General features: G+C 38.2%; 1 protein-coding gene across 1 annotated transcript; it reads right to left on the reverse strand.

Annotated features, from left to right (window-relative positions):
* Positions 1 to 800: 800 nt before the first annotated feature.
* Positions 801 to 7,117, reverse strand: PABPC5 (poly(A) binding protein cytoplasmic 5). The gene has a single exon (XM_017350000.3). The coding sequence runs from the start codon at positions 7,115 to 7,117 to the stop codon at positions 5,969 to 5,971; it is 1,149 nt and encodes a 382-aa protein (XP_017205489.1). The 3' UTR covers positions 801 to 5,968.
* Between the last annotated feature and the right edge of the window lie 3,926 nt (positions 7,118 to 11,043).

Consider the following 11,043-nt stretch of genomic DNA (forward strand, 5'->3'; position numbering starts at 1 on the left):
ATTGTATTTTACTTTTTTAGACACAGTTTACATATTGTTTCATGTATTTAATAACATTTTCAGTCATCCAGAAAACTGAATGATAGCCTTTGCACATTAAGCAAAAGAAACAGTTTCCCCAGAACAGTTAGCAATTCTCTAAAATTGTATCATCCAAGATTAGATAAAATACAATTCTCAGCTTAAATGATCTTCATGATGAACTCTGTTGTTGAGGTAAGTTTCTGGTCCTGTTTTCCACCCTATTTATCTCCTTTGAACATATTAAAGAGATCCATTTTCTTTGAGCAGAAAAATAGATTACAATTATGCTTCTCTCATGACTTAAAGATTAAAAAATAGTAAAAAAAAAAAGACCCAGTATTCTGAGGAACTCAATCTGCCTAAAATAAAATTGTTTTGCTTTTGGAGATTTAAGTAAGAGAAATTCCCAGTTCATGCTTGTTTTTCATTCTTTCACGATTTGCTTCACTTGTATCAAAATATAATGGGAATTTTCAGAAAATTGTGTCTTCCTATATATTTTTACCCTTTGCCTGAGAGGTTTCAAATTATTGTGGTATGTCTCCACAAAACAACTGAGCTTGCATATAGATTATTTCATTGCCTATGTTGCCCCTTCAAAAAAGTTTGGCAGTTTCTCTTAGCATTACCTCTTGTTATACTTGGAATACACTTTCTTACCATAAAATCCATCCCACATTAGCAGTACATATTTCCAGTTGTGTGACCCAGTATTTGGTATTCAACTGCTCCAGCCCACATGTACATCATGAAACCACAATTCCAAACAGATCCCATAGCTTTGTAGTTGGTTTAATCAGCATCATTATGAAATTTACATTCTCTAAAAAGAATATCTTCAGATAAATACATTCATTCACATATAAACAGTAGCCAAGTTTGTCATCCTCTACTGTGGCTTAACATGCAAGTCCTGGAACTTTATTGCAACAAAACGGTACAATATCACATACATGCACATCTGAGAATTACAAATAAATTTCCGAGGTGATGTTTGGAAAAACTACATAAACCAGAGATACTTTATATAATCTTGACTTGTTCAGCAAGAGTAGAGCTGAGATTAGGTGATGGAGGTAAGACAGTAGAGTAGATTAGCACCAGTCAATACTTAAGAAAAATAACGTACAAATGAAATACTCCTGAGGTTTAGTATCATTGCAGTAGTCAAATCAACCATAATAACAAAACAAATTGAATACAAACTGTGATGTTCGTCTTAACATGGATACCAAACTAGGCAGAGTTCTAATATCTTTACAGTGTACATTTACATTTGTAACATTTAAATTACAATTTCTTTCTCTATGTCCCTTCTTATAATTAATCTTGAGTTAATTTACAAATCCCTCATTATTTGAAGAAACAAATTCTTCATCATCTTTATTTAACTTTTATTATAATATAATAAAGCTACCCTTTATCCCACAAAGACTACAGTAAGGTATTCATTCCTTTCTAATGACACTGACATGTAATAGACTGTTGGGCAAGAAAACCAACTTACTGATCTATTTAGGGCATCCTAAAATACTGAAAAAGAACAGCTTGCAATTCCTATCTGTGTTTGTTGTATTCAGATGTTTAGACTGGCCAGAGTCTTCGAAGAGAGCTGAGTCTAAAAAGATTTCATTTGCCATCCTGTGTAAATTAGCTCAAAAAGTTTTCCTAAATGCCAGCAAATATTGATTTATAAAGTCCTTGATTTTTCAAAAGCATAATTTACCCTTTTGGAAATTTCAAAGAAGCATCAGAAGGATGTAAAAATATTTATTCTACATTATAGAAGTCTTATTTTTTTCATATGTAAAATGCTAACATCTGGTGTTTTACTTACCATTAGCTCTAAAACAAAGAAATAAATTTACTCTGAAAGTTATGCCTTACAATATCAGAAGGCATCCCTTTTCCTGTAGCATCCCTAAAATAACTAAATAAACTAAATTGTGAAGTAGCTTCAAACTTTTAATAAGAAATAGCGAGAATATTGAGCCTTTTATTCTCCAAATGGGAGACATTTTAAAACTGACTGCAACTTTTGAGGGTGAAAGTACTTGAAGTTTGTTTGTGTGTTTTTTAAGTTTCACAGGAATTCTATCCTCAGTATCAATACTTTGAGTTACTTAGTCCTTTCTCTTCTCAGATTTCCAACGGTAGCTAGATTATTTCTAAGTAATAACAATAATGCCCTAGAGCCAAGTGGGATACATTAACTCTCTTAAAGCTCCAAGGAATCAGTTGTAAGCTTACACTTCATGGGAAGTAAATAAGACCCTGAAATGTGTAAGCCTTAATTCATTTCAAATGGGCAAGTACTAGTATCTTGGGGATTACTCCGATCATGTGGTTCAACGTAAGAACAAAACTTATGGAGTAGTATTGGTCTTCAAGCAGCATGCCATTACTATATGAAAAGCATTCCTCTACAAATGGACTGTTTTATTTAAGGTATGCCATTTATTAGAGACTTTTTTTTGATTCAAGCTTATCCATCAAGTGTTAAACAATAATAGGAAGATAGCACAAGAAGAATGAAAGCAATGATAATACCTTAGTCTGCTATCAATCAGTTCTCAATTATTTCTTCATAGGATGAAATTTAATAAAAATGGCTTATCCTGTAATAACCCATTTCTCTTGCCAATTATTAATAGAAGAATTGGAAAGCAGAGGGACATAATTCACAGAATATGAATTCATTCATTCAACAAGTATTTGTGGAATGCCTACCATACTTCAGGTATTGTCATAGGTGCTGGAAATACTTCTATCATCTATCTTCAGTTGTCTATTTATGTTTCTTATTATTCTCTTATATTAGACCACTTATTTATAGAGAAGTTGGTATGCATTCCATTCCTAAGTTTCCCCTTAAAGAAGTAAGTAGTCTTACTTTTTCCCACGGGGCTAAAAATATCACTTACATGTATAACATTTTATTGTTACCCTTAGCCATTGATAATACTACAGGCAGCAGCAGTAAGTATGAAACTTCTTGTACAAAAAAGCCTTCTCCAAATAACCTTGACTATGAAGCCTTGCAATCACAAGGCAACAACTTCTTAATTTTTTTCTCTTCAGGCACATTGAAAATTTGTACAAGTGACTGTTTTGAAAAGCTAAGAAAACAAAACAAAACTTGTTTTAATCAAGCCATTCTTCAGCTGACCATTAACAGCATATTACTGATTATTCTGTGTTAGGAAATGGGTAACATGCTTTTTAAAATCCACTGTCACTAATTTGAGCTGTGCAATTGTGTTGCTCCTCCTTGGAAGGCTTAATTATTAGGAGTCCATTAAATGTTGCTAAAAATGAAAAGTACAACATTGAAAACTACCCAGGTGTTTTTGTTCAAATACTAATTATCTTTCTTTATATCCCCCTCCCTGATTTTCACCAACTGAATTTCCGGACTTTCTTTTTTAATGTTTCAGCAGGATCCTATAGAGGTATATTTTATCTTCACTTAGGCAGATTCTATTTCTCTTTTTCTTTATATTGGCTGTCCTTTCAAAGATAGTAATAATTTAAATATGTGCATAGTTCCAAAAAATGTATTGAATTCTTATACTATATTTTTACTTTTTAGAATTTTTAAAAATTTAAATACAATCAATGCATCTATCAAAGATTCAGGCTAACACTGATACGTCAGGTTTATAAATTTAAATGAAAACTAGTAATGGGTAAAAACGAATGGAGAAAATATACAATAAATAACTGCAAATATAACTTTTAAACCTTATTTGGAGTTTGATTGTTTTTATATATTTAATTATCAAAAATAATGTGAAGCAAGTATGCTCATAAAATAAGAAAACTTATATCCTTTTTTTTCCGTTTTCCATTTGTCAACTAAAGACTGTCTTGAAGGTGTTCCAAAATTTTAATACATGATCAATAGAATGTGGATTTTTATTTGCGTAGCAAATTTATGCTTTAACATGCTGTAGATATTTTTCTCAAACTCACATAACTCATAAGCAAGAGAGGTTCATAACAGCATTGTTTACAAATGTAAAAAATATTGAGAAACATATGAACCTTATTCAGTATCAAACTGCTTAGATAAGTTATAGTACACCACACAATGGAATACTATGCAATCATTAAAATAATGATATAGGTTGATATTTATTGGCATGAAAAGACGATTATGTTTCAGTTTGAAATTTTAAAAAATACAAAATAGAACACATAGGATGTTTTTAAAAATACGTAGGTATACATATGTTAAAAGATGTGGGAGTGTATGCACATACTAAAAGTATTAATAGTGGTTATCTCCGAACTGTGAAAATTTTACTTCTTCTTCTGCATTGTGTACACTTTTTACATATATTTCATATATGTAGCCAATAAAAACAATGATTTTAATTTCAAAAGTACTTGATAATGAATATAGATGTAGTTTTTAGATAAACAATTACATCAAACAGCTTATTCTCATTATTTTATGGTCAAAGAACTAACAAAAGTATTAACAAATTGTTTATTTATGTTTTATCAAGTATGAAAATGAAGATTACTATAAAAAGTAAGAAAAACCAAGTGACAACAGAGACAAAAGAACTTCTTACTATTGGTTCTGTAGTCTGAGTGAATCATATTTTTAAAAACCGTTATTTAAATTTTACATAAATTAGATACCTCTTGACTTTCCAAATAGATTTGTATTGATATATATTCAAAGAAAGGCAATACAGTAAAACATAAACATAAGTGTAACATGAATGGAAAGCAGCAATGAGAATAGGGAACTGCAGGTGAAAGCTGAAGAATCTGTAATGTAAACATTACAGGCTATGTAATATGACTGCAATATAAAACAGAACATTTTTCTGAATTTCCAATCAGCCAAAACATACAAAGAACCATGTTAAGCTAACAGTTCTCATATAATGGTTGGAGGTGTATGACTTTAGCAGCAAGAGACAACCAGTTCCTTAACTTCAAAACAAATGTGAATGTTTCCATATGGATGCATTCAAGAATTTAGGCGATAACAAAAAGTTTAATGGAAATGATCTTCAAAGGAGTTTTTCAGTACCATTCAATGGATTATTTACCTTTTATATTGACACTTGATAAAAGCTGAATGGTAAAATATTAACCTATCTTTAGATAAAGGAAATTCAGTGGAGTTAATTTAACATGATCCAAGGATACATACTAAAGGGTTTAGAAAAATAAGTGATAAGAGTTGTCCTTAGAGTGTCCGCAGGAAAGGTTTTTAAGATGCAACTTGCAATTCAAATAGCCACTGCCGAAAGTGTTAATTTCCTAAGGTACTGATTGAGAAAACAACTATATGTTCACTTTTCTGTATGTGAAGTTTATAAGTCAGCTCCCAACACTCGGTCAAAGTCACTACTAAGCCTGTGGTATTCTCACAATATATTTGAAAATGATACAAAAGCATAAAAATAAATAAAAGGCAGAAAAGAAATCTCACACAATTTCAAAACACAATTCGTTTAAAATAATAATTTAAAGTGACATTATATACAGATGTTCACTGGATCACATACATAGTACCCTGCTCTACTGATTTCTTATAAAGCAAGTTAAAAAGTTTTGCTGTGATAGCTTCAGAAATAAGGGTCATGCTGAGATTTACTGAAACAAGGAAGGAAATATACTCTATCGATTGCCTCACCTTGACTGTTAAGGAAAAAAATGTAGCGGAATAAACTTTATTCTACATATTCCTAAGGATATTATATCAAAAAATAGTACAAAATGACGATTTTACAATTAGAAATTATGCTCTTCACTAAAATGAACAAAGTTTTCTAATTTTACATTTTTGTTTCAAAAGAAAAGTATTCGCTTAAAAAAAAAAAAACCTATGAATTGGCATAAAACAACCCCTTATCACAAAGGAGCCCAAACTAAGTAGGCATCAGCTAAGGCTGAAACAAATTGAACATTCCTGACCTCACCACCTGCGTCTGGCCTGGCCCAGGGTGACATGCAAGGGCTTGGAACCCACTATGCGACCATTCATCTCATCCACTGCTTTGGTTGCCTCTTCAAAAGAGGAGAAGCACACAACACCAAACCCTTTGCCATGCCCCACTTCCATCATCACTTTGGCCCGGCTAATTGATCCAAAGGAAGAAAATTCCTCCTTCAGTTTCTCATCACTGATGCTCTCATCGAGGTTCTTAATATAGATAGGCACCCCTGGAGGGCGGCTTTTTTCTTTTAATCTTAGCCTCTCAAATCTCCGCCTTAACTCAGCCAGGCGTTCGATTTTCTTCTGCGCTCGCCCTACGTATAGGACTTTCCCATCGATGGACTTTCCATGCAGGTCTAGCACAGCCTTTTGGGCAGCCTCATGTGTCTCATATCTCACAAATCCAAAGCCTTTCGATTTCCCACTGGCATCTCTGATTACCTTGACACTTTCGGTTGGCCCGTATTCGCTGAACAGTTCCTTCAGTTTTTCGTCATCCATGTCATCGCCAAAGTTTTTAACGAAAACATTCGTGAAAGTTGCTCTATCCCTGGTTCTGACTTCAGCTGCCCGCTCTTCCGGGAATTTGAATCTGCCAACATACACCTGGCGGTTGTTGAGCCGCACTCCATTCATGTGCCAGATGGCCCTGTTGGCAGCAGCCAGGCTGTCAAAATGCACATAGGCATAGCCCTTAGAGCCGTGGTCATCGCTTACCACTTTGCAGGAGAGAATGTTCCCAAAAGCAGAAAATAAGTAAAACAGGGCCCTATTGTCTATGGATTTGTCCAGGTTTTTGATGAATATATTTCCAACTCCAGACTTCCTTAAGCGGTCATCTGGCTGTGACCACATGAGGCGGAAGGGTTTGCCGTTAATCAAATCAAAATTCATGGTGTTCAAGGCCCACTCGGCATCCGCCGGAAAGCGGAAGTTAACATAGCCATAGCCCAGGGGGCTGCGGGTCACCGGGTCACGGCAGATGCGGGTGAAGCGCAGAGGGCCAGCAGGCCTGAACTTCTTATACAGCATGTCCTCGGTGACATCTGGGTCCAAGTCACCTACATACAGGGCGGCCTTGAGGTATTTCTTTTTCTTGCCAGCAGGATTCGGCTCCCCGCTCCCCATCTCTCTGAGCACAGGGAGGAGGTTCTCTTGGGAGAGGAAAAAAAAAAAAAAAAAAAGGCTGCTTTCTCTAAGCTATGGGCCAAGCAGCTGTTCACGTACAGAAAAAGCCAAGGCAGGCGAAGGGAAGCTAAAAGCAGACTCAGAATCACTGTCGAGGCTGAGAAAATGAAGTTCAGAAACAGCTGGTCAGCAGGCTCAGAACAAACGCACCAGACAAAAAGGCACCCCAATAACGAATCTATTCTCCCTACAGGGACTGACAATTTTCACCCGTTCAGATGAAAAATCATTGTCAAAGGCCAGGATTCAGGAGGAAATTTCCCTTTTACCGTTCAATTGTAAGAAATCATCCAGCAGCTGCCTGGCTCCGCACATCTAGCATTGCTGACAGAGGCCTCGCGACCCGTTTTCTGCAGAAACACAGGCCTCGAGCTCCTGCGGGTGGAAAATGATAGCAACCAGGGCAGAGGCCGAGCGTGTATTCCTCCGCCGGCTGCCCGGCCGCTCGCGGGCAGGCTCGCCGCTCGCCAAGGCCGCTGAGCACTCAGCAGCAGCGAAAGGGCACGCTAGACACTTGGTGTGCTGGCCCCGGCCGGCAGGCTGCGGACAGCGCATCGGACAGAGAGACAGACAGACAGACACACGCGCGGGGAACCGCAGACCGCCCAGATACCCAAGATGCCCACTGGGTACGGACCGACTGAGGCGCGGTGATTTCGGCAGCCTGAGACTCGCGGCAGGTCCGGAGGGACTGACTGGCAGACGCGCGGTGGGTCAGCTCAGACGCGAGGCGGGTCCGGACAGATGCGGGGCGGAGTCAGCCGAGAAGGGCAGATGCGCGGCGGGCGGGCCCAGCGCGGACCGACGGACTCCGGGTTGCTTGCTGCGGGACAGACCGACTGGGGGACCAAGAGCCTGTAGCTGTGTGGGGGTGGGAGGGGGGCCGGGCGGGGCGCGAGGAAACCCGGAACCGTGCTAAGTAACTTCCCGCTTGCTCTGTGCCAAGACTAAAAAAATAAAAAAGGAGGAAAAAAAAATAGGAAAAATGAGATGGCTTTTATATTTTTCTTTCCTTCTTTTCAAAATTTTATTTATTGTAAAATAGTATACTTAAACTGCTCACCCCAAAATCACAGAAGGAGATGACCCACCTGGATGGAAGGACTTGCAAGTTAAAAAAAAAAAAAAAAAAAAAAAAAAAAAAAAAAAAAACTAATTACCCAAATCATTTTTTGCTTAGGAAAGAGGATAGAGGATACATATTACACTCTTTCTTGAGTGCATTGGAAAGTCAAGGTCGGCAGCTGTATTGGGCCCTCAATTCTGTGCTAAATGATCACAGGGTCAAATAGAACACAGGGCCATGTTGTGTTTGGCCTTTGTCCTTACTCCATTAATCGCCAACATAATGGTAGCATTATCCCCAGGTAGTAGGCAAAGAGGTTTTTTTTTTTTTTTTTCTGCTCTAATAATATTAAGATTTTAATGAGAGCCACAAAAGGGGTTTTGATATTTAGTGGCACAAAACGATGAAGCTGTATCACAGTTGCAAGATCTGTTAGTTAAAAGTTGCAGGAGCAATGCAAAACATACATAATAATTGTAGATGAATTGAACACCTTAAAATATAAAATGTAGGCATTTTAAACAATTAATTGAGAATTTCTTTTCTTTTTTTTTTTTTTTTTTGACAGGCAGAGTGGACAGTGAGAGAGAGAGACAGAGAGAAAGGTCTTCCTTTTGCTGTTGGTTCACCCTCCAATGGCCATCGTGGCCGGCGCACCGCACTGATCCGATGGCAGGAGCCAGGTACTTCTCCTGGTCTCCCATGGGGTGCAGGGCCCAAGCACCTGGGCCATCCTCCACTGCACTCCCGGGCCACAGCAGAGAGCTGGCCTGGAAGAGGGGCAACCGGGACAGAATCCGGCGCCCCAACCGGGACTAGAACCCGGTGTGCCGGCGCCGCTAGGTGGAGGATTAGCCTAGTGAGCCGCGGCACCGGCCTAATTGAGAATTTCAACATAAGTTGACTATTTTAAACCATTGCAAGGAAGAATGTGATGAGGTCACATTCAACTGAGATGTTTTCTAAGATCTCGCTTCAGAGGTGTTTCAGTAAAAGTTTTATTTATTTAAGTAGGGGAGAGAGAGAAAGAGAGTCAATGATTCACTCCTCAGATGCATGCAACATCCAGGCTGGGTCAGGCTGAAGACAGGAGGCCGGAACTCATTCTGGGTCTCCCAGGTGAGTGGCGGGACCCAAGCACTTGCTGTCTCCCAGGACACACGTTAGCTGGAAGCTGAATCACCAGCAGAGGCAGGACTTGAAACAGGCACTCTGATCACGGGATGTGGTGTTCCAAGCAGGGTCTTCACTTCTGTGCTGAACGTCCGCCCCTCCCTTCAGAGTTTTTCAGAAAATCAACAATAACTGTCATGCATAATTCCTCAAGCAGCCCCTCCACAGCTGCTTCCTCACAAGAGAAAAGTCTGACAAAACATAGCTCGGTGCATGTAGGCTTGTGAAGATCCTGATGAAGTATAGAAAGCAAGAAAAGGACATCACCTAAATGGTTGTGACTCTTAGAAGAAATTTTCAAACAGGCTAAATTCATTTGCTTCATTTTATTTTATTTACAACTTACAGTTTCTATTAGACTGTATAGTTAAGATGATGTTTATTTTTCCTAATTATTTACTCAAAAACTTAGTAATTCTCTTTATTGTGTTACTTTGCTTGTTTTCTCAGTTTCTTCCTTAGCTAAAACCTGGAGACTATATTAAAAAGGCAAATATCAACAAACAATATTATAGAGATAGGCTAATAAACTTGTGTGGTAGGGACGCTGTGACTAACATGCGGAAACACTAGTGAACATCTGCTTAGTTTATCGTATGGTGAACATATGTTTATAAACATCTTTCCTTAAATGCATCATTAGCAATGGGCTAGAACTCTGGTCTAGTTTTTATTTTTCTCATTTAAAAATACTAGTAGGTTTTTTTTATTATCTTGAAAATGCCTTGTTAAAATAACAACATAAATCCAGAGACTAATTCCCACAACCTCATCACTGATTTAAATCAATATTTTCATTTGTTCATGAAACCATCTAAGTGTTGCCCACATACAAATTAGTATGTACATATTTTCTTTAAATTATTGATAGAATTGGATTGTTAAAATACATTCTCAAATTAACTTTCTTTCAGCACTTATCAGCAATTTTGAGGTCATCGCAGTTTAGACATTCTAAACTACAGTGACCTTTTTTCTTTTGATGTTTTCAAGAGGCATAGAAACAAGTAGAGCAAGAGAGAGCTCGCTCTCCAGATGCCCACAATTCTCACGGCTAGGCCAGGCCAAAGCCAGAGACCTTAAACTTATTCCCGGTGTCCTACATGGGTAGCATGGACCCAACCACCAGGACCACTGCCATTGTCTCCTTTGGGCTACATTGTCCCGGAACTGGAATGGGAGCCACAGTGGGACATGGGCATCTTAACCTTCATTTTAATGGCTAGGCCAAATGCCTGGCCCTATTGTGAACTTTTTTTTTTAAGACAATTTATTTGAAAGGCAGAGTTACAGACAGAAAGTGGGGGAGGCAGGAAGAGAAATCGAGAGCTTACATCCACTGGTTCACTCCCCGATGGCCACAAAAGCTGGAGCTGGGCCAGGCTGAAGCCGGGAGCCAGGAGTTTTATCTGGGTCTCCCATGTGGGTGCAGGGACCCAAGAACTTGGACCATCTTCTACTGCTTTCCCAGGTGCATTAGCAGGGAACTGGATTGGAAGTGGAGCAGCCAGGACACTACTTAGCACCCACGCAGGATGCTGGCATTGCAGGAGGCAGCTTAACCTGCTGCACCACAGTAATGACCTTCCATGGTTAACTTTTATTATCAGATCAAATATCAGAAATT

The sequence above is a fragment of the Oryctolagus cuniculus genome, chromosome X, assembly GCF_964237555.1.
Source record: "Oryctolagus cuniculus chromosome X, mOryCun1.1, whole genome shotgun sequence".
Classification (NCBI taxonomy): domain Eukaryota; kingdom Metazoa; phylum Chordata; class Mammalia; order Lagomorpha; family Leporidae; genus Oryctolagus; species Oryctolagus cuniculus.

Bases quoted from the DNA above. Each gene is read 5' to 3' on its own strand.
- PABPC5 (XM_017350000.3), bottom strand. From the start codon at position 7,117: ATGGGGAGCGGGGAGCCGAATCCTGCTGGCAAGAAAAAGAAATACCTC.